Here is a 23,691-nt window from a genome sequence, read left to right on the forward strand (position 1 = left end):
CAGCTGCCAGCAGCACGCAGACCCCCGGCGAAGCTCCGCTCGCCAGGGGGAAGGCAGGCGGGACTCCGGAGCCGTCCCCGCGAAGGCTCCCCCGAGGCCCCAACTCAGCAGCAGCAGGTGTGAGGTGAGCTGAGTCACCCTAACCCAGCGAGTCAGGAAGACCACCCCACAGAGGTGGGGCAGCTGGAGGGCGGGGAGAGGACACCCTCCTGGCCTGAGCCTGAGGGCCTGGAGTCCAGCCGTCTTCACCTGCAGCCACAGCCCCGAAGCAGGCCAAGTTCTCAGAGGGGGAGGCAGGACGGGAGGGCGGTGCTTGCAGCCCCGACTCTGCATCTCTGCACCTCCAGCTGCAAATGCCGTGGACACGGGCCCCTGCTCTGCACGGCCAGGGCTGACCCTGGAGCACGGGTCCCCACTGCACAGCTCCACAGCGGTGCAGGCTTTCTCCACCAGCACCTCCAGGGCTAGCCCTCCCCTCGTCCCGCGTTGGCTGAACCTCGGGTGCAGAGAACCTAGGCCCACCTCTAAGTTCTCTGTGGGCTTCTGACTGGCCACAACGCCCCTCACTGTGGTCAAGGGTCCAAGGCAGGGAATCTAGGCCAGCCCTGGCATCGCGTGCTTCTGACAGGTGGGCGGCTGCAGCCACCTCCCTCACCCGCCCCCCGGGAGAACTGCCTCTGCCCTCCTCTTCTCGGGCAGCAGGCACTCAACCCGGAGCTGTGGCTGCTCAGCTTCCCCAGCTAGACTGGCTCCTGGCGGAAGGGGCCCTGCGCGTGAGGGGCTTCATATCTGCTGGAACGCCATGGAGCCAGGAGCTGGCTGTGTGCTCCCATCTTCTTAGTGACCATGGGCCTGCTGGGCACCTTCCAAGTTCCAGAGCAGAGTCCTGTCTGCCTGAGTCCCCCAGCCCTTCGAGCCTCTCTCCTTGACCCCGACTTGAGTCCACCACTTGGCCTTCCCCTGCGGAAGCGCCGCTTCTGCCACACAGTCCTGGCTGGGCAGCAAGCCCGGACAAACGGCTCGGGCCTGCTGAAGGCACAGGAAGGCCAAGGTGGCCCAACAGGGCTCCGGACGCCATGCCCTGACCCCAGCCTCAGTATACACGGGGATTTTGTAGGCCCAGGGACAGTTCCTGCCACGCCGCCCATTACTGGCACAGGATCGTGCAAGTATGGCCTCTATGCTCGGGAATCCTGGGTGTCTTCACAGGGACTCATCAACCGGCACCTTTGAGAACAAGCTTACACAGAGGTTCTGCCCACGTTTGCTCTGGTAGAGATGCTTGGATTCTAAGTTAACAGCTTTCCCAGGGACTCCCTGTTACCTGAGAACCTGATCCGTGTCCCCGTCCTTGTCTAGCACCCACTTCTGTAAATGGCCTCAAACCGTCTTCTGGAAGATTAAGGCATGAAAAGACCGCTCATCGGCCACTTACAAGACGGGGGCTGAGGGCAGAGCGCCCTGGGGCATGCCACAGACCACCCGATGGGCTGCTGTGCACTCAGAGCTGGTGGCCAGTTGCCGCTTGCTCTCCTGTGCTCTCGATTTTATCTGGTCTGTCGATAGACTCAGACACTGAGGCCCATCTGGCGCAGCGTGCTGTCGCCTGCGTCCTTCACCTCAGTCCCTGTGGGCTGGTGCGCTCAGGGCAGAACAGGGGCTGGGCTCTCACGTCCTTTCCGGCTCCCAGTGTGGTCTGTGCCCCCATCCCCTCCTCCCCACCGAGCTCCTGAGGCCCAGCGTCCCAGCCAGACCTTGGTTGTCCTGGCCACTCTCCCCCAGGGTCAGGGCGCCTGTTTCTCGACTTCTCACCTTGAGTCTCCAGTCCCTCTAAGCAGGCAGCGCTGCCCTTCCTACCGGGAAGCTAGTTCTCTTTGGCCAGAGATGGACACGGAGGGGGAACCAGAGGGTAAGTTCTCATCAGGACCACTGGCCTCCGGGAGGTCTTTTCCACTCCCTGCTGAGTGGATGTAGCCCCTGAATGCTCTTCCTCGTCTACAGAAGGGAAACGTACCTGTGCACCTGCCGTAAAGGTGAACGGGAAACCGGAAGGGCCTGCACATCACAGGCCCTGCGGAGCGCAGCGGGAGAGGCCGGGGCCGGGCGGGCAGCCCCGCTGGGAGCCTGCCCCTCCGGCTTTCCACTGCGGGCGCTGGCCAGCAGGCACACCTGAGTCCCAAGGGCGCCGCAGCAGCCCCGGGGCCCTTCCCTGAGAGCTAGTCAGCTGCACTGGTAGCCCTCCCCTGCTGTGAGACCACCGCCTGAAGGAACACTCCGCAGCTATTCAACACGGGCCCTGGTGCGGGCACGACCAGAAAAGGGGGCGCAGGGCCACTGGCTCCCTCCCAGACGCTGAGCACACAGCTCCGTGTCTAGGAGGCCCTTCCCGGAGGCTCAGCTGCACGGTCCGCGGGGCTGCGCTCGGCACCCCCCCAGCTCGCTGCTCCTGAGCACGACAGGAGGCAGTGCCGACCCCCGAGAGCATGCAGACCGCACTCATCTGTAAAGACCACTTTACTCTCCTAGAAAAATACACATTGCGAATGTGAGGGCCACAGCGTCCCCACCTTGGAGGATTCCTGAGGGAGAGGGACAGCCTCAGCATCGGGCTGTGTGTGGGGTGTGTGTGTGAGAGGCTGTTAAATATGGTGGGTGCAGGTGGGCTTTTAAAAAAATTTGTTTTTCCATTTTTTTTTTTTTCTAAAAAAGGAAAACCAAATTGCCATCTGTCTGGCTGGCCTCGCGTGCGTGCGTGCACGAGGAACAGCGTCGGGGAGGGCTGCATGCAATGAGGCAGGACGAGACGGCCTCCTTGGACGGGGACTCTCAGGGCTGCAGGAGCAGGGTCCCTGGGCGGCTCCCCTCGGCCCCGAGACCAGCGCATCAGCAGGCAAGGGCAGAAAGCCCACTTCTCTGTGAGGGGAGTTGGAGCGGAACACAGAAGGCCTATGAAACACCAGGTCCGTCCTCGAAGACCAACGGCTGCGACTCCCTGTGCCCCAGCGGGGCCACAACCAGGAACGTGATCGCGCCAGGCAGTGTGCTCTGGCCTGGCCGGCAGAGGCCTGGAGCGCAGAGGGGCTCGGGCGGGAGGAGCCGGGGCTCCAGTGCATGCCCCGGGAGGCACAGGCCGCCAGGCCTGGACCGTCAGCGTCACCAGAGGCTCTACTGCAGGCTGAGAAGAGAGTCCCGAGGCCAGGAAAGGCTGTGCGCCGGGCACGGCGGGGCCCCTCAGATGCCGATGGCCTGCAGCACCCGCCTCTCGCTGTCGTTGAGGTGGCCCGAAAACATCACGTAGCAGGGCTGCTGGGCAAACTGGCAGAGGAAGTCTGTGAGGTAAGCCTGGAGGGCGGGGAGGGGACGCCTGAGGGCTGCAGCCAGGGCGGCCAGGCTCCGGCCCTCAGACGGGAACCCACACCCCAGGGTCCCCTCTCGCCTCTGCTGAGACTCAATCCAGAGGCGGAGTGCCACAGGCACTTTCCAGGACCACGCCTCGCATGCTACCCTGAGGACGTGGCACTCAGTGGACTCTGACAACACAGCTGCAGGAAGCTGGATTCCAGCACTGGGTGGGCCTGAGTGGGGAGGGAGGGGAGAGGAGGGGGCACCGGGGGTGAGCCGGGGCACCGGGGTGGGGAGGAGGGGGCATGGGGGTGGGCAGCGAGGAGCACCGGGGTGGGGTGGGGGCACTGGCAGGAGGAAGGGGAGGAGGCGGCACCGGGGTGGGGAGGAGGAGGGAGGAGGGGGCACCGGGGTGGGGACGGGGCATCGGGGTGGAGAGGGGCACGGGGGGAGGAGGGGGCACCAGGAGAGGGAAGCAGGAGGAGGGAGCACCAGGGGGAGCACGGGCACCGGGGTGGGGAGGGGCAGAGGAGGGAGCACCTGGGGGAGGAAGGGGAGGAGGGGGCACCAGGGGGAGCACGGGCACTGGGGTGGGGTGGGGGCACTGGGCAGAGGAGGGGGCACCAGGGTGGGGAGGAGGAGGGAGGAGGCACTGGGTTGGGGAGCAAGGGGCACCGGGGTTGGGAGGGGCATCAGGGTGGAGAGGGGCGTAGTGGGGAGGAGGGGGCAGAAGGGGGAGGAGGGTGCAGCGGGAGGGGGGAGGAGGGAGCACGGACACCGTGGGGGGAGGCGGAGGAGGGAGCACCGGAGGGAGCACCAGGGTGAGCACGGCCACCGGGGTGGGGCGCACGGGCACCGAGAGCCCCCGCTCACAGGGCGCCGCACCTGCAGATCGAGCTGGTAGAGTGGGTCCGTCAGGGCGTCGGGGTCGTCCTCCTCGTCGTCCTCGTAGTAGTCCTCCTCTGCAGAGACACGGCCGGGGCGGGGCAGGAGCAGCCCCGGGTGGGCAAGTGTCACCTGCGAGGCTGAGCTCAAGGGGCACAAAAGCCCAGGCGCCGCCCTTGGAGGACACCCCCGCCTCCTGGCCCCGCGTGTGCACGGCTGTCTTCCGCACTCACCGTATTTACTCGTGGCAAGAATGTCGGACAGGAGCTGGCCAGCCAGGCCGTCCTCCTCCTCTTCATCCTCCTCGTCCTGGTCCTCCCACATGTCGTTGGCGTCATCTGCTCGGAGACAAGAAGCAGCTGGCACGCACCTCCCCTCCCACCAGACTGGCCAGGATGGAAGGTCCCAAGGGTCCCTGCATCATGCCCCTAATCCCAGGGAGAATCGGGGTGAGCAGACCCTCCCGGCAGTCTGACTGTGAGAGCCGACTGTGCTGGTGGGCGGGAACAGGCTGAGAGGCCCCCGAGAGAAGCAAGCCGGGAAGGGTGGCCTCGCGGCAGGCAGCCCCTGGAAGCCAGGCCCACGCGGGCCTGCAAGGTGAGCCCCAGAGCAGTGGGCAGGGAGGGTGTGGGGACACAGGGCACCTTGGTTCCACTCGGCCGGGGCAGCCTGGCGGGCGGCGTTGGCCTCCATGACGCTGGACAGCTCGTTGATAATGAGCTTCAGGATCTTGACCAGCAGAGGGATGTTGGTCCAGCGCTCGGGGTCTGGGGAGGAGAGGAGGCTGCCCTGGGCACAATGCTGGACCCAACACTCCACCCCCAGGCCACACGCAGCCCCGAGTGGGTGTGTGCAGTGCTCAGGCGTGTCTGACTCTGTGACCCCGTGGACGGTGGCCCCACCAGGCCCCTCTGTCCATCGGACTCTCCAGGCGAGAATACTGGACTGGGCAGCCATGCCCTCCTCCAGGGGAGCATCCCGACCCAGGGACTGAAGCTAGGTCTCCTGCATCGCAGGCAGGTTCTTTACCATCTGAGCCACCAGGAAGCCCCCAGTCGTGAGGCTCAACGTGAAATAACTTCATTGTACTCCACGTCACAGGAGTTTAGAGGTCAGGAGAGACAAGAGCCTTCAGGGGCTAAAGGGGACAAGCTGTCTGTGAGAAAGCCGGGACACAGGGGCCTGTGCAGGTCAGAGCACCGCAGGCCCGACACGGAGCCTCGGGGGTGGCGTGGGGAGTGTGAACCTGCAGTCAGACGGCAGCCGTGGACGCGAGGGTCCCAGGCCCCGAGCGGGCTGGCTGCCAGGCATGCTGTCCACTCGGAGCCACAGGAGGACCACAAACGCCGCTGCCCGGCTGCGCCTGAGGGCCTCAGCACTGATGACCCCCCGGAATGCCCCCCAGGTGTCCTAGCCCAGCGGGGGTGGGGGCGGCGCGACGCACTCTTGGCCGACTTGGAGCGGGTGCGGACGCCCTCGTCGGGGCTGTGCAGCTCCTCGCCCTTCACGCGGATGTCCTGCAGCCGCCGGTCGTCGGCGGTGATGCCGTGTTGCAGCAGCTTGCACAGCGCCACGGAGCTGCAGGGGAGATAGGGCGGTGAGCCGGCCTCCCCGAGGGGCGTGCCTGGCTGCTGACTGAGGGAAAGCGCCTCCGGGCCGGCTGGGGGAACGCCAGAGTCTGACTGAGAGGGGCTCCTGTTCCTAAGGGTGGGCGGGGGGGAAGGGCTCTCGAGCAAAGCCAGAGTCCAGCACATGGACGTCCACCCCGGAAGGCGTGCGGGGCGGTGAGAACAGGGGGTAAAATCCAGGGTAAACTGTTAGAAACCTGACTTTAAAAACAAGAGGAGGCAGCAGCAGCCTGCAGCCGGGGCTGGGGAAGGGCTCTTGCCGGCAAAGATCCTGTTTTCTGGGAATTTCAAGAGGGCAGCTACTCACAGCTACAGTTCAGCAGGAAGGCAGCGGGGCCGGGGGAGCACGGGGCCCACCTGACTTTGCCCTCGTACTGCCCGTAGAAGAGGTGCTGCCGGCTGGTCCACTCGGCCATCACGAACTCCAGGGCGGGCTTGCCGGTGGGCCCCGGGAGGCTGCAGAGGAACTCCAGCAGCGGCTCCAGCTGTGTGTGCACCAGGTGCGCGAACACCATGATGAGGGACTAGGGGACAGGGGACAGCGGCTCAGGGCCCCGGCTCGCAGGCCCAGGGCCCCCCGCGGGCGCGCCCGCACCTGCATGACGCTGAGCGTCTCGGCTTGCTGCATCTTGCTGAGGACGGCCCGCAGGATCTGGTCCAGGCTCTCGCCCAGCTCCCGGCCCGCCCGGGCGATGAGCGTGGACACCAGGCGGCCCACGAAGGCGGCGGTGAACTCGGAGGTGCGGGGGTCCAGCAGCTGGCTCACCACCTGCATGACGTACCACAGCCCGCTGTGGCCCTGCTCGTCGCGCCACTGCGCCACCTGCTCCAGCGTCACCGACACGTAGGCCCGCAGGCACTCGCCTCCGTTCTGTGGACACGGGCAGCCGGTCAGCGCCAGGCTCCAGACCCGTACGCGCACATCCTCCTCCCAGCCCCTCGTGGGAGCCCAGACACAGATCTCTCATCAGAGGAGGAGCTTCAGCCGCCAGGCTCCACCTCTGGTCCTGGGGAACGTGGCTGAGCTGCAGCTGAGACGGGCCCAGGTCTGGGAACAGAGCAGACCGCTGCCTCGAGCCTCCTCAGGTCATCCCGCTGCTGACTCTACTGACGGAAGAGGGCTTCTCGGGGCCCGAGCCTACACGGCTGGGATCTCTTCTGCTGCCCGGACCCCACACCTATGAGCAGCCGGAACCCTTCCCGGTCCTCTGGACAAGCACAGGGGGGAGGGGTTTCTTTCTCCAAGGCAGGAAGCGTCTCAGCCTGCTGCCCATGCGCCACGGCTCAGACGCCCGCGCGGAGGTACCTGCATGGTGGCGTTGTCGTCCGTGCGCAGGGTGCACTGGGCCACCGCGGGGAAGGCCTGGCAGATGAGCAGCTGGGAGAGCGGGGGCTTCGTGCTCCGCACCACCGTGGTCAGGATGTCGATGGCTGTCTGCAGGAGAGAAGTCAGGCTGCCTCAGGGGCAGGAAGGGAGGGAGGGGCCCACGGGCCAGCCCACCCACCAGGAGACACTCAGGCCCCGGTGAGTTCGCCGAGAGGCCCCACCATTCTGTGCCCAGGGACACCCTGGCCCCAGGAGGACATCGCGGCTGGGGAGGGGGGCGCAGGGCTGTCAGGACGAGGACGCACCGCACACAGCCCCGCGGGGACCTTGTCCGCGGGCGCCTGCATGATGCTGACCAGGGTGGGGATCAGCCGCATCTGCATGGGTCCCTGGCAGGCCTCGATCTGGGACAGCTCCTTGAAGACATCCTGAGACAGCGAGGCCACCACGGGGTCTGGGGAGAGAAGGCGTGAGTGCTTTGTCCACGCCGCCTGCCGCTGGCCTGCACCCAAGCCGGCAGCTTCTGCCTGACCTTTCACCTGGACCTGGGGCCTGGGGCAGCCACTGGGGCCTGGGAGGCGGCGTGTGGGACCTGACAGAGCCAGGGGCAAGTCAGCAACGGCTGCTCTGAAAGCAAGACCTGCCTTTTCCCTGGGACAAACCTCCAATGCCTGTGTTCCTGTGAAACACGGGTTCATTAGGAGCCCAAATGCTTAGAAAAGAAGCCCCCACTGACAGCTCGTTAAGAAGACATCACCGCCTCACAACTGCCTCACGCTGACTCTCCCGGGTCCCACATGGTCGAGGAGGACGGCATGCCACCTCCTGGGGCTGCTCCTAAAGCCACTTGAGGGCGAAAGAGAAAACCTTCAAACAGCAGAGCCTTGGGTGAAGAAATGGAACTTTAGCTAAACCTGCTTCACCTATGCAAGAAACAGCCTCCCTCTAAGGAGCACCCTACGTGCAGGGCCCTAAGGCGCACGGCCTGTGCAAGACGAGAGCCGCGGCCGCTCGGAGGCGCACGGCCACGGCAGCGAGCGAGTGACAGCCGCCGGGGGCGCCGTGTGGTGGGCAGAGCGCATGCAGGGCGCAGTCCTCCTTAGGGCACGCTGTTACGGTAAACAACGAATCAGGTAAAATGTCCAGTGCGTGCCTAGTCGTCTAAGCCATGTCCTGCTCTGTGACCCCACAGACCACGGCCTAACTGTCTCGTGCGACCTCACGTTAGCACCAACCCCCTTCCAAGCTTCAGTGTGCATTCTTCAGGTAAAGATGGCAATGTTTTTCCTGATAATAAAACCAAAACCTGGGATTCTATTCTACGAGTTTTGGAAAGCAATCTATTTACTTACTACAAGGTGAGCACCTTCCCATGGCTTTAATTATTTCTTTGAGATTGGATTATTAATGGCTGCACAGCATTCCATTTTATGGACGTAATTAATCTCTATTTCCAAAGGCCTGCTACTACAGAAAACACGCGACGAACATCCTAGACCTCTGCCGCCGCCTCTTTTCCAGCTCCCCTCTAACCCTAGCGCTCAGCCTCGCCTCGTTCAGCGGCTCAGGCTCCCACTTCGCTGCCGGTTCTTCCCTCCAGCTCCGAAGGAGCGCGAGTCACAGGCCCAGGCTCTCTGCCTCCGGATCCACACACCAGCAGCCTCTCGCTGACTCAGGGTCCACCTCTGCCCTGACGCACAGCCCCTGAGGCTCAGAGGGCGCCCGCGCGGCCCCGCCCGCCCGCCTACCGCTGCTGTACTTCAGGAAGACGGCGATGGTGAAGGGGCAGATCCTGCTCTCCACGCTCGCCGTGAACTCGGGGTCCACCGTGCAGACGATGCACAGTGTCTCCATCACCAGGTTGAGGACCTCGGAGCTGAACTGGGCTGCGAGGTGGATCAGGCCGTCCAGGATGCTGGGGAGGAAGGGCTGCAGCACGGCGGTGCTCCCCGAGACTTTGAGCTGGTCACAGTAGCTGGGGAGCAAGACAAGCAAGACGCTCACCAGCAGGCCCGCTCTGGGCTCCCCAGTCAGCGAGACCTGTTACAGAGTTCACGAAGCTACTTCTAGAGCTCGCTAGACTCTCACATCTTTCTGCAGCTTTTTTTTTTTTTAGAACTTTCAGCACCACCATTTCTACGTGTCCTGGCTTTGGTCTTCACCATTTCCTTTAAAACTTCTTTCATTCCATTTTGTTACGGAATCCCAGTCATAGCGATATCCAAATCATTACGATATTAAGTCAAATGCATTATGCTTCCTCGGACTATAGTTTTAGGCACATTTCTCAGATAGATAGATATAAAGATGTAATATGTACTTCGTTATGTTCCAGTTAGTGTTTTTAAACTTCTTCCAATACAACGGTTATTCATTAATAATAGACTATTTTTTTACTTCCATGTTACGAAAATTTTGTACTTTTTGGCGGTTTTTGCATCCTAAAATTAGATCAATTTATAGAAACATTTTACTCATACTTACAAACGTGGTGTACTATTTGTGGGGTTTAGATGTTTGTTTTAAAACAGAAACAGACTCAGACTTAGAAAATGAACCTGTGGTCACAGAGGGAGGGGGGGAGGAGAGGGAGCGGGGGGAGTGGGCGTGTGGGGTGGACGCGTGCACACTGCTGCACGGAAACCAGAGAACAAGGGCCTGCTGTGCAGCTCAGGGAACTCTGCTCAGGAATCATCTAAACGTAAGAGAGTTTAAGAACGGACACATGCATGACCGACTCTCCATGCTGACCCCAGACGCTAACACAGCAGTTAGTCAACTACACTGCAACATAGAAACTTTTTTAAAATTTACCTTAAAAAAACTTTTGTGACACATACTTCTACCTCAGTTCAGTGCAGTTGCTCAGCTGTGTCCGACTCTTTGCGACCCCATGAACCGCAGCACACCAGGCCTCCCTGTCCATCACCAACACCCAGAGTTCACTCAGACTCACGTCCATCGAGGCAGTGATGACATCCAGCCATCTCATCCTCGGTCGTCCACTTCTCCTCCTGCCCCCAATTCCTCCCAGCATCAGACTCTTTTCCAATGAGTCAACTCTTCGCATGAAGTGGCCAAAGTGTTGGAGTTTCAGCTTTAGCATCAGTCCTTCCAATGAACACCCAGGACTGATCTCCTTTAGAATGGACTGGTTGGATCTCCTTGCAGTCCAAGGGACTCTCAAGAGTCTTCTCCAACACCACAGTTCAAAACATCAACTCTTCGGCACTCAGCTTTCCTCACAGTCCAACTCTCACATCCATACATGACCACTGGAAAAACCGTAGCCTTGACTAGAGAGACCTTTGTTGGCAAAGTAATGTCTCTGCTTTTCAATATGCTATCTTAGTTGGTCATAACTTTCCATCCAAGGAGTAAGCGTCTTTTAATTTCATGGCTGCAGTCACCATCTGCAGTGATTTTGAGGAGCCCCCAAAATAAAGTCTGACACTGTTTACACTGTTTCCACATCTATTTCCCATGGAGTGATGGGACCAGACGCCATGATCTTCGTTTTCTGAATGTTGAGCTTTAAGCCAACTTTTTCGCTCTCCTCTTTCACCTTCATCAAGAGGCTCTTTAGCTCCTCTTCACTTTCTGCCATAAAGGTGGTGTCATCTGCATATCTGAGGTTATTGATATTTCTCCCAGCAATCTTGATTCCAGCTTCTGTTTCTTCCAGTCCAGTGTTTCTCATGATGTACTCTGCATAGAAGTTAAATAAGCAGGGTGACAATATACAGCCTTGACGTACTCCTTTCCCTATTTGGAACCAGTCCGTTGTTCCATGTCCAGTTTTAACTGTTGCTTCCTGACCTGCATACAGATTTCTCAAGAGGCAGGTTAGGTGGTCTGGTATTCCCATCTCTTGAAGAATTTTCCAGAGTTTATTGTGATCCACACAGTCAAAGGCTTTGGCATAGTCAGTAATGCAGAAATAGATGTTTTTCTGGAACTCTCTTGCTTTTTCCATGATCCAGTGGATGTTGGCAATTTGATCTCTGGTTCCTCTGCCTTTTCTAAAACCAGCTTGAACATCTGGAAGTTCGCGGTTCACGTATTGCTAAAGCCTGGCTTGGAGAATTTTGAGCATTACTTTACTAGTGTGTGAGATGAGTGCAATTGTGTGGTAGTTTGAGCATTCTTTGGCATTGCCTTTCTTTGGGACTGGAATGAAAACTGACCTTTTCCAGTCCTGTAGCCACTTCTGAGTTTTCCAAATTTGCTGGCATATTGAGTGCAGCACTTTCACAGCATCATCTTTCAGGAGTTGAAATAGCTGAACTGGAATTTCATCACCTCCACTAGCTTTGTTCGTAGTGATGCTTTCTAAGGCCCACTTGACTTCCCAGTCCAGGATGTCTGGCTCTAGGTGAGTGATCACACCATCGTGAGTTATCTGGGTTGTGAAGCTCTTTTTTGTACAGCTCTGTGTATTCTTGCCACATTAACCTCTTAATAAACATTTACCAGATGCTGCTCACCATGTCCAATGGGATCATTTTAAAAAATACATCATCCAAGTCTTTATTTTTGTTATCTATGGAATGGTTACAAGTCAATAACAACGTTTCTGTATGTTAAAAGAACCTAGTGCGGAGACAAAGCCCTTCCCAGGTTCTCAATGAATGGTTTCTCTTGGTGTGATTTTTAGATGTCTTGTAAAATCTGTGTCAGCCGCTGGGTTCAGAGGTCATGGTGAGCAGTACACTGGTGGGCTTGGGCCTCAGATCTGAGCACTCCCTTGTTCCTGGCTCACAGTGCCTTGAAGCTCAAGGCCACCATGCTCTCCACCACCCCTCCTGAAGCGTGGGCTGGGCAGACACTTGGGCTGGGCAGACACTTGGGCTGGGACTGACTGGGCCCACTCCTCCCAAGGCGGCTGCACTCCAGGCGTCAGCACAGCCTGGCAGGTCAGAGAGGCCGCCCTGTGCACTCAGACCATGTGGGATCTGGTATGCCATGCTGAAGAGGCTAGGCTTTACTCTGGAAGTCAGTGTGTCTCAGAGTTTTTTTTCTTTCACGAACCACTTCGGCCATCTAATTTCTTCTTTCCCCTAGAGTCTTTAGGGGAACCAACACCCCAGGAAAGCCGTGTGTGTGTCCAGTGGCCTCACGGACCACCTGGCATGCTTTCTCCTGGGTTCCTGCATCCCAGAGCTTGAGGAGCATAACAGGGGCCATGAGAGGGGGAGGAAGGGGGAGGAGGGGGGAACGGGGAGGAGGAGGGGGAGGGGGGAAGGGGGAGGCAGGGGAGGGGAGGAGGAGGGGAGGCGGGGGAGGGGAAGGCGGAGGGGGGGCGTGGGGGGGGGGAACCGAGCTCCCGAGGTGGGGGCTGTTGTCTCCGGGAGGACAGGGCTCTGCTTTGGGGAGGAGGGGGGAGGTAGGAGGGGAGGAGGGGAAGGGGGACATGGGGCGGGGGGGGGGGGGGTAGGCAGGGGACCGAGCTCGGGAGGCGGGGGCTGTTGTCTCCGGGAGGACAGGGCTCTGCTTTGGGGAGGAGGGGGGAGGTAGGAGGGGAGGAGGGGAAGGGGGACATGGGGCGGGGGGGGGGGGGGGGTAGGCGCGGAACCGAGCTTGGGAGGCGGGGGCTGGTGTCTCCGGGAGGACAGGGCTCTGCGTTGGGTGCAGGACCCACAGGTGTGGGGTCTGCACCTGGCCGGTGACAGGCGTGCAGGCGGCGGAGGCCCGCAGGTGGCCGTCAGGAGGCTCAGTGGTGGCTGTCCTGGTGCAGACAGGGGTACCCATGAACCTGGGGCAGCCCTGTGACTCGAGGAGCGGGGCCCACGTGTGAGGACCCGTCACCAGCATCCTGTGCGGGAGCGCCTTGAGGCAGTGTGCAGTGGTGCACACGCCGTGACCTGATCGGAGGCTAGCGCTGGGTGAGCAGAGAGGAAAGCTGGGCAGTGCGGGCCAGGAGGGGCTGCTGGTGACAGGAGGCGGGGCAGGCTCAGGGATGCGCTGAGGACAGGCGGGGCTGAGACCGGCTGCAGAACTGAAGAGGGCAAAAGCCACACGTGAACCCTGGCTGAGGACAGGCACAGCAAGGGCCCTTCCCTCCCGGGAGCTCGCCGCCCCGGGGTCCGCTCTTGTACACGTGATGCACAGCTCTGCAAACGTGGGCCGTGCCATTTCTTTGCTCTGCGTGTTCATGGCTTCCATCACTTCTCCTGGGACGGCGGCCACCCCTTTCAAGAAAGCCCTGTCCGTGTAGTCAGAGAACTGAGAGTTATTAAAAAAAAAAACCAGCTCTCTTCACATATTATTTCCGATTATAAAAGTAGCATAGAATGCAAGCTTTCCCCGGCTTTGCTGCGGCGTACTCCGTCTGCGACGCGGTGAGCGCGAGCGCCGTGGCGCCTGGATGCGCGTCCACGCTGCGCAGGTTCCCCTCATCCACTGTATCACCACGTCCTCCCCTCAGGCTCCCCTTCTGCTGGGGGAATGTGCGGTCTCCACCCCCCGTTACACAGCGCAGGCGCAGACGCGTTCCACGCGGGAGCCTCAGGCCCGACTCGTCCTGGGACAACAGCGAGCTCCCTTCCCCCTCTCCCTGCCCGCACCCCGCCCCCAGCCTTCCGCTCTCCTTCACAGCAAGTCTGGCCTTTCCAGAAGCCTCCAGAGGGGAGTGTGCGGCTCATCTCAGTCAGCACAGTGCCCTCGAGGTCCGTCCGGCTGCTGCGGACAGCAGGGTTCCCTCGCGCAGCTGAGCTCCGTCCACTGGACACGCATCACCCTCGCCCACTCCCCCACCGATGCCCTCAAGCAGCTCGCACAGGCCGGCTACGTGAAGAGCGCAGCAGGAAGCGTGAGTGCAGGCGTCGCTTCAAGAACGTGTTTCCATTTCCTCTGGACGGATCAAACGGCAGCTCTTTATTTTACTGGTTTTAACACCCTCCATACTCTTCTCCACAGCGGCTGCACTGATTTACACCCCCACCAACAGTACAAAAGTGTTCCTTTCTCTTCACACCCTCGTCAATCTTATCTTTTTTTAAAAATTAACTAGCTTGCTTATTTCTGGCGCGTGGGCTCAGCAGTTCTGGCGCACAAGCTGAGCTGTCCCGCAGCACACGCAATCTTCCCGGACCAGGGATCAAACCCGTGTCCCCCTGTGCTGGCAAGCGGAGTCTTATCCACTGAACCACCAGGGAAGGCCTCTTCTTGCCTTTTCGGTGCTAGCTATGCTGGCGAGTCTAACAGGAGAGCACACTGGTTCTGATTTGCATTTTCCTGGGGCCTAGGGGTATTGAGCCCTTTCACGTACCTGTTGGCCACCTATCTGTCTTCTTAGGAAAAAACGTCTTTTCCAACCCTCTGCCATTTATTTTTTACCAGATTGTTTGTTTGCTATTGAGTTGTGAGTCTGTTATATACTTTGATATTACCCCTTATCAGATGAATGGTCTGCAAATATTCTCTCCCGTTCAGTAGGCGGCGGCTGCGTGCTTTGGCTCAGGGTTCCCTTTGCTGTGCGTTTTTAGTCTGAGGTGGTCCCACTCATTTATCTTTAGCCTGAGGTGGTCCCACTCATTTATCTTTAGCCTGAGGTGGTCCCACTCAGTCATCTTTAGTCTGAGGTGGTCCCACTCACTTATTTCGGCTTTTGTTGCCTCTGCTCTTGGTGTCAAATGTAAGAAATCACTGCCAAGACCAGTGTCAGAGAGTTAAACATTTAGGTTTTCTAAGAGTCTCTTGATTTCAGGTCTCATGAACACGTCTTTATTCTGAGCTGACTCCAGTTTAGTCACTAAGTCGTGTCCAGCTCTTTGTGACCCCACGGACTGCAGCACGCCAGGCTTCCCTGTCCTTCACTATCCCCCAGAGTTTGTTCAAACTCATGCCCATTGAGTCAGTGATGCCGTCCAACCATTTCATCCTCTGTTGCGCCCTTTTCCTCCTGCCCTCAGTCTTTCCCAGCATCAGGGTCTTTTCCACTGAATCAGCTCTTCCCATCAGGTGGCCAAAATACTGGAGCTTCAGCAGTCCTTCCAGTGAATATTCAGGACTGATCTCCTTTAGGATTGACCAGTTTGATCTCCTTGCAGTCCAAGGGACTCTCAAGAGTCTTCTCCAACACCACAGTTCAAATGCATCAATTCTTTGGCGCTCAGCCTTCTTTATGGTCCAACTCTCACATCCACACATGACTACTGGAAATAGCTTTGACTATATGGACCTTTGTTGGCAAAGTGATGTCTCTGCTTTTGAATATGCTGTCTAAGTTTGTCATAGCTTCTCTTTCAAGGAGCAAGCGTCTTTTAATTTCACAGCTGCAATCACTGTCCACAGTGATTCTGAAGCCCAAGAAAATCACTGTTTCCATTTTTCCCCCACCTACTTGCCATGAAGTGATGGGACTGGATGCCATGACTTTAAGTAAGCTTTCTGAATGTTAAGCTTTAAGCCCGCCTTTTCACTCTCCTCTTTCACCTTCAAGAGGCTCTTTAGCTCCTCTTCACCTTCTGCCATTAGGGTGGTGTCATCCGCGCATCTGAGGTCACTGCTATCTCTCTCAGCAGTCTTGATTCCAGGTTGTGACTCATCCAGCCTGGCATTTCGCATGGTGCACGCTGCATGTAAGTTAAATAAGCAGGGTGTAAGATAAGGTCCCGATTCCCGAATACCGTTTACTGCAGAGACCGTCCCCCGCCCCGCGTGTGCTCTTGGCTCCTGTCATACAGCGGCTGACCTCAGAGTGCAGGTTCCCAGCCGGGCTCTCTATTCTGCTTCCATGGACCTTTGTGTCTGCTTTTGATGCCAATACCACCCTACTCTGATTACTATCGCTTTGTAATATAGTTCAAAATCAAGAACTGTGATACCATACAAATTCTGGATTGTTCTATTTATGTAAAAAATGCACTGGGATTTTGAGTGGGACTACACTGGATCTGTAGCTGTTTTCGGTAGTTTGGACATTTAAATAATGTTCATTATCTCAGTCTATGAACATGAAAAATCCATTAGTTTGTGCCTTCAATTTCTTTCCTCGATGTCTCATAGCTTTCTGTGTATAGGTCTTTCATCTTGGTGGCTTATGTTTATTCTTAGACATTTTATTGTTTTTGACGCAACTATTTTTAAGTTTCTCTTTCTGATAGCTCACTATTATTTTCCTTTCTAACTGCTCTGCTCAGGAATTCGAGGACTATGTTGAGAAGGAGTGGTAAGAGCGGGTACCCTTACCTGTTCTTAAGAGGAAAAGCTTTCAGCCGTTCACTGCTGAATATATTAACTGGGGGTGTGTCATATATGGCCTTTATTATGTTGAGGTATGTTCCTTCTACGTGCTTTGTTGAAAGCTTTGATCATGAAAGGGTACTGAATTTTGTCAAATGCTTTTTCTGCATCTATTGAGATATTTGCATATTTTAGTTTTTCATTCTGTTAAGTGGATACTCGTTTATTAATTAGTTTCTGCACGCTGAGCCCTTCGCGCCCCAGGAGTCAGCTCCGCTTGACGGCGGCGTGCCGCCCTTCCCCGCGCTGCCGGGCCGAGTCTGCTGGCGCTGTGCTGAGGCTCATGCTCGTCAGGCACACCGACCTGCTGTCTCTTCCTGCAGTGTCCTTGTTATCAGGGTAACGCTGGCCTAGAAAAATGGGTTTGGAAATGCTCCCTCCTCTTCAGTATTTGGACAGCGTCTGAGAAGGGCTGGTCTTCACTTCTCTTTGAACGTTTGCTGGAACTCCCCAGTGGAACCGTCTGGCCCTGGGCTTTTCCCGTGGCAGGTTTCTCGTTACTGACTCACCCTCCTCATCACCTACCGGTCTGTTCAGATGTTCAAGCTCGTCATGGTCCAGGTCTGCTGGGCTGCGTGTCTCCAAGAGTCTATGCATCTCTTCTGGTACCCTTTTGCTGGCAGGCACTTGCTCACAGCGGCCTCTCCGAGCCTTTGTCTCCCTGTGGCCTCAGCTGTGAAGTCTCCGGCTCCATCCCTGATCCGCACGCGTGCTCGCTCCCCTTTCCAGCCTAGCTGCGGCTTGTCAGCTTTGCTCGTCTCCTCAGGACGCCAGCTCTTACTCCACCGCGCTCTTCCCATGCCTCTCCGGCCCCGCTCCTCGGGCGCCGCTCTCGTCTTCCTCCTGCTGCCTCTGGGCTTGCACTGGTCTCTTTCGAGCTCCTGAGGGAGAGAGGGAGGCTGTCTGAGGCCATTTTTCCTCTTTTGCTCTAATGTGAGTGTTCCCAGTCACGACCCTCCTCTGCCGCGGCTCCCGTCTCTGCGTCCTGCAAGTTTGGGCTCTAATGTGAGTGTTCCCAGTCACGACCCTCCTTTGTCGCAGCTCCTGTCTCTGCGTCCTGCAAGTTTGGGCTCTAATGTGAGTGTTCCCAGTCACGACCCTCCTCTGCCGCGGCTCCCGTCTCCGTCGCTCCGTCTTGCAAGTTTTGGCATGTTGCATTTCCGTTTTCACGTGCTTCGAGACATGTTTAGATTCTCTCCTAATTATTCCTTTGACCCACAGGTTGTTCAGAAAAGTACTGTTTGATTTCCATGTATCTGTGATTTTTCTAGCTTTCCTCCTATAACTAATTTCAAAAGTTTCCTCCACATGTGACTGGGAAAGACACTTGATATGTTTTCACCTTAGACTGACCGACCCTGGCGGCATGGCCTGTCCTGCAGCGTACCCCACGCACGCGTGGGAAGGAGGTAGGCTCAGCTGCTGCTGGATGAACTGCTCAGGTCTGCTGGGTCCATCTGGGTGAAAGTGTAGTTTAGGTCCAATGTTCCATTACTGATTTTCTGTTTGGACAAAAAGTCCCACTGTAAAGGGGAGGGGTATAAATCTGTTACTGTACTGCCGTCTGTCTCTCCTTTCGGGTTAGTATCTGCTGGGTGTACTTCGGTGCTCCGACGGCAGAGGCACGTGAATCTGAGACTGTTCTATCTTCCTGATGAACCAACCCCCTTATAGTATAATGAGCTGTTTCATGTTACAGCTTCTAAATTAAAGTCCACTTGCTGATAAAAGTACAGATATTCTCACTCTCTTCTGGTTTCTATTTAACATGGAGTATCTTTTCTCCATTCCTTTACTTTGAGCCTATGTGTCTTAAGACCTGTCGCCTCAACTGGTTCTTTCTTCCAATCCGTTCAGCTAATCTGACTTTTAATTGGAGAATTTAGTCCATTTATAGTTAAGATAACTTTTGGTAAGTAAGCCCAGTTTACTAATCGCCATTTTATTAACTGCTTGCTGGCTCTCCCGTGGCCTGCCCCCCACTGCCCCTCTGGCCGTGTTCCCCTGTGAATGGTGATCTCCCATAGAGGAACGCTTTCCTTCTTCTCTTTACTGTTTGTGCGTCAATCACAGACTTTTGCTTTGTGGTCACCATAAGGCATTTTACAGATATAAAGAAACTCCACTCCTTCACTCCCATCATCAACGTCTCTGATATCACAAATTAGTCTCTTTCATGCTGTGTATTCATTATAATGAGGACTTCCCTGGTGGCTCACACAGGAAAGCCTATAATGAGGGAGACCTGGGTTCATTTAGCTGGTTATTTATAATACCTTGATCTTTCACCCTTTATACTAGAGTCAGGTGGTTAATACTATCACATCACAGTATTAAGAGTATTCTGAATCAACAATATACTTACCTGTAGCAATATATTATATATTTTCCCATTAGAAATATGCATCTTTCCATTTCAGCTGGGAGAGTTTCCAGTGCTTCTTGCAAGGCAGGTCTAGCACTGAAGAGCTCCTTCAGCTCTGCTTGTCTTGGAAAGCCTTGATCTAGTCTTCACTTCTGAAGGACAGCTTTGCTAGGTAAAGTATTCTTGGTTGGCCATTTTTTCATTCAGCACCTAGAATGTATCATTCCACTGTCTGAGGACTTGTCTAATCATCGCCCAGAAAGGGTTCGGCAGGGCAAAGTCTGGATGGCCCCTTCCAGCTGGTTTACAGACTGTGTGATGTCCCTCGAGCTGCTCCCTCTCGACCACTGAACTTGCAGTGAGACAGCCTAGTGGCTGCACTGTCTCCATCAGCCACACGTTTACAAACAGGCACTCGTTCATGGAGGAGGTGACGGCACCCCACTCCAGCACTCTTGCCTGGAAAATCCCATGGACAGAGGAGCCTGGTGGGCTGCAGTCCACAGGGTCGCGAAGACTCGGACACGCCGGAGCGACTTCCTTTCCCTTGGCCCGCAAAGTTTCTGCTGAGAAACCTGTTGCCAGCCTTACGGGAGCTTCCTCCTACGAGAAAAGGTTTTTGCCTCATGATGCTTTGAAACTTCTGTCTTTGATTTTAGGTAAGTTTTATTATGCTGTGTCTTGAAGATCACCGTGGACTGAAATTTTGGGGTGAAGTATATTAGCTTTATGACTAAGAGGCACAAGTCTCCCCTCAGATTTGGGAAGTTCCCATGCAGTATTTCTTTGAAAAGGTTTCTTCCTTTTCTTCTGGGACTCCAGTCAATCTACTCTTTCTCCTAAAGGTGCCACTGGGCTCACACCTCTTCCCTTGTTTTCACTCTCTACTCTCGGCCATCCTCGGACTGGGTAATTTCGCAAGGCCCCACCTTCTACTTCGCAGGCTCCTACCTGACTCCCTCTGCTCCTGATGCTCTCTGTGGCGCTTTGCGCGTCATTTCCCGCATCCTTCAGCTCCAGAATTCATTCACTGTTTCACGCCTGCTCTCTCTGGGCTGAGTCTCTCAGTTCGTCTGCCAGTTGTTTTTCTGATTTCATGAAGTTGGGTTCTGTGCTTTCCTGCAGTTAACTGAGCTGCTTAGAATGGCTGCTCTGAACGCTCCATCAGATGAGCGCAGGCCTCCATGCCTCTGGGGTTGGTCACTGGGAAACTGCTGTTTCCTTCCTGACGCCAGGTTTGCTTGGCTTTTCAGGCTCCTTTACGTCTCCGTTGCAGTCTTGCATCAGAAGCAGCAGTCGGCTCCTGCAGGCTGCAGTGACCAGTCTCTTACAAGTGTCCAGTCTTGAACTGTTCACCCCAGTGTCGGGCTGGAGCACCTCCACTGGGCTGTGGACGTCGGCAAAGGCTCCCTCATCTGTGGGCAGCTGTCTCAGTCAGCGTTCTCCAGGACTTCCGGGACCACCTGCTCGATCCAGAGCTGGGACAGCCTGTGCTCCTATAACCTGACGCACAGGTCAGTGAGGTCCCCCCCGGCTGCCCGGTGTTCGGTGATGATGACAGAGCCAAGTCAAATGGGGCCACAGCCAGGGCTGGTGGGCAAGTCAGCAGTCAGGATGGGAGCCTGTCTTCTCAGAACAGCGCGCTTGTCCTCAGGAGGCTCTGCACTTGGACACATGCCAAACTGCGGGTGCAGGAGGGATGAGAGCAAGAGCCCCTTGTCCGGAGTCCCCTGACAGCCTGCACCCTAGTGCCCTCTGAGGACACACGATGCCCAGCGCCTCCATCTGCTTCAGGAGGGCAGGGGGCAGGGCAGGTGGGTGGAGAGAAACTCTGTGTTTTTAGGGTTTCAAGCAATTCTTAAGACTCAACTGAGGCTCTTAGGTTTGGACTTGAAAATACCCCTGCAAACACCAATGCCTCTCTGGTCTGCGGGGGGGGCACAAATAAAGGGCTACCTGAGCCACGAGCTACGAGAAAGATGCAAAACTGGGGAGAACACACACAGCTCCCAGGCCATGTTACCCCAAGCTTGGTTTCCAGCACAGATACCATCAGTCAAGCAGGCGGGCTGGGCTCTCGGCCCACTTTTATGCTATGCTCCACCACTGTGCAGCCCCAGGCAAGTCAGGTCTCTCTCAGAGCCCAGGTTCGGCCCCTCTGTGGGGGAGGGAGCTGTCCAGATGGTCCCAGAACTGGACTGATTTGAAAAGGAAAGAGGAGAAAAACAGGACACATCTGGGACTCGCAGAAGCCCTGTCCTGCCGACATTCACTCTGCAGGAGATCTCCGTCAGAAACCTCCGAGCAGCACAGTGAGCTGGGCAGCTGCTGTTTGGGGCGTCTGCCCTGAGCGACTTCCTCTTAGACAAGGCTGCTTGCTCTGAGAAGGCGTACTCACCCCCAGATGGCTCTCACTGCGGAGATTCGAACTGATGGGGGCTGTGTCTCATGAAGACCACTAACCGTTGCCTGAAGAAACTGCTGGATCAACTCGGGGGACATAGCAACAGTAAACCGGCTGGCAGCCCAGAGGGCCCGGCCCAGGAGGAAAGGAGACACTGGGAAGGAGAGAGAGCAGTCAGGGGCAGGACACGGCACACTCCAGCTGCTCGCCCCTCCTCCCAACGCCACGCCTTGGCGTGCTGCAACAGGTGGGCACCACCTCACACACACACAGCTGATGGACAGGAGGAGCGAGACTGCGAAAGAAGCAAACGTGTGGCCTGTGGCACAGAACCTAGAGCAGTTTCCCAGATTCCCAAAGCACATTCTGAACATTCCTAGACTGAAAAGACATCCCAGCCCTGACCCCGCCCCAGCTCTCGCCATTCCTCACGCACTGCTAACCAGCTCTCTGGAAGCTTCCCCGTGGCCAGCCTTCCCCTACTCTTGGACCACTGCTGGAATATTACAAATTACATCTCTGTCATTCTCTTATTTAAAATGTCAATAAATTCCACAGCTTACCAAATACAGTCCCTTGGATCAGTGCCTCTGGCATCACCTCCAATCCCCTCTGTGCCTCCAAACTCAGGCACGCACCCACCCTAGGAGGCTGCCGTCTTTCGTTGCCATTTCTGTGCTTGGCCTTTAAGCCGACACACTCGCCTCTCCTTGTATTATCTAAAACGATCTCTTGGGCTGAAGTAATCCTGTCTCCGTGCCACTTTAATCTTACGTCATCAGCTTTCTAACATGAACTATACATATGTATTCAAATATATATATACTGATATTCCAGCCACTGGGATAAAGACTACTATGCCCTGCCTGTTATTAAGATGTTTGAGAATAGAGACTATGCCTATTTAGCTGTGACAGGGCTTAATCTTGTTACCTGTACAATAAATATTAGTCGATGGGACCTAGTCAACAGAACCTAGCAAACTGTGCCAGATAATTACGTGATAAATCACAGAATGGAGAGCAACAATTCTCAAAAGAGGGTCCAGGAAGTCCTGGAAGTTACAAGTGAAACGTTTTTGCAGCAAAACTAAGACAACGCTGTTTCAGTCTCACTCCGTCGCACACAGTGGTTTCCAAAGGTTACATGATGCGTCACCACTGCTCTGGCAGCCAACGGGACGGATGCTTGCGATTCTTATGTTCTGAAAGCTTCTCAGTTTTAATTTCTAGTATATTAAATACTGTTACACGTGACAAAAAAATCTCCTTGGGGTCACTGATAATTTCTAAAGGTGTAAAGGGGTCCCGAGACCACAAAAAGTTTGAGAATGGCTTATATAGAAAAGCTTTGCTAGGGCAAATTCTGGAAAAAATATGCCGGTGGGTGTGAGAAATTCCAGCAGTCATCACACTGCGTGCATCAGGGGCCAGGCGCTGCGGGGCGGAAGGTGCGTGAAAAGGCTTCCACCTGCACACGCTGCGCATTCCAGCAGAAGAGAGAAGAGCATCCGCCAAGCACAGCAGGCTGCACGTGTGCGACTGTGGAAGAGAAGGAGCGCCCTCAGCGGGTCTGAGACCACGACACTCAACTGCCTGGTTCCCTGACCTGTGACTCAGAATGAGAGCTGGCCTGACGACGTCATTAGGGATAGAGGCGGCTCTCCAGTGGCCTAAGCTGCCCAAAGGGCTAACTCAGGACAAGGACACAGGACAGGGGACTGGCACGGCAGGAGCAATGTGAGGGCCCCACGACCTAGGCTCAGAGAGGAAGCAGAGACAGAGCTGCGGCCTGGCCTCAGGATGCCGCTGTCCCGCAGCCAGAGCCCTGTGCCGTGAGGAATGGGCTCCACGCAGTCGAGGTGATTACTTCTAAGGCTAGCAGTGAACCCGAACGTGGGAGCAGAGCCCTTTAATTATCTAGTTAGAATAGTTTCAGAGAGAACAGACGGTTAGAGAAAACTGACGGGAAGCAAGAGAGAGGATGAGCCTGACACAGGCTGCCTGAGGGTACAGGGGGCTCTGCGTCTACAGCTCCGGCCAGAGCGCTCCCTGCACAGCAGCCACACCTGCGTCCTGTTCAGACGCCAAACACCACCCCGGGCAGTGGGCATGAACACAGGGGCAGACGTGGGAGAATGGCAAGAAGAGTGAGCAATGAGGCCGCCCCAGCTTCAGGCTGCAAGAAGAATTCCACCCCAAGGTTTACCTGAGGGAACAACAGAGCTGAAGCCCCCCACACCCTGCTGCGCTGAAACACACCTGAGAGGCTGAGGTCTGCAAGGACAACGCCGGTCAGGAAGCCGTGCATGTCGAAGGGGACCCTGCCGCTCTTCACGCTGTCGGTGACGGCGGCCTTCACCGAGCCGAGGGCCAGCATGCAGGCCTCGTGGACCTTCCACCTGCCAAAGGGGCCCCACCACCAAAGTCAGGCACAAGCACTTGAGGGAAAGGCGCTTCAGCAAGCCTGACCCTGGAGGGCGCCGAGCTACTGT

At 56.6% G+C, this 23,691-nt stretch overlaps 1 protein-coding gene across 1 annotated transcript in view; it reads right to left on the bottom strand.

The window, feature by feature from the left end:
* Positions 1-2,527: 2,527 nt before the first annotated feature.
* IPO9 (importin 9) overlaps positions 2,528-23,691 on the bottom strand; it is a 39,575-nt gene continuing 18,411 nt past the window's right edge. Inside the window, exons 13-24 of the mRNA XM_068986484.1 lie at positions 23,459-23,598; positions 21,192-21,351; positions 8,931-9,157; positions 7,488-7,636; positions 7,162-7,290; positions 6,451-6,726; positions 6,213-6,379; positions 5,672-5,805; positions 4,872-4,994; positions 4,461-4,565; positions 4,228-4,304; positions 2,528-3,342 (exon numbers count right to left, since the gene is read on the bottom strand). Coding sequence (XP_068842585.1) covers positions 3,232-3,342; positions 4,228-4,304; positions 4,461-4,565; positions 4,872-4,994; positions 5,672-5,805; positions 6,213-6,379; positions 6,451-6,726; positions 7,162-7,290; positions 7,488-7,636; positions 8,931-9,157; positions 21,192-21,351; positions 23,459-23,598 — 1,798 coding nt within the window. The 3' untranslated portion in view covers positions 2,528-3,231. The remainder of the gene's footprint in view (positions 3,343-4,227; positions 4,305-4,460; positions 4,566-4,871; positions 4,995-5,671; positions 5,806-6,212; positions 6,380-6,450; positions 6,727-7,161; positions 7,291-7,487; positions 7,637-8,930; positions 9,158-21,191; positions 21,352-23,458; positions 23,599-23,691) is intronic.

Source organism: Capricornis sumatraensis, chromosome 14 (assembly GCF_032405125.1).
Source record: "Capricornis sumatraensis isolate serow.1 chromosome 14, serow.2, whole genome shotgun sequence".
NCBI classification, from domain to species: Eukaryota; Metazoa; Chordata; class Mammalia; order Artiodactyla; family Bovidae; genus Capricornis; species Capricornis sumatraensis.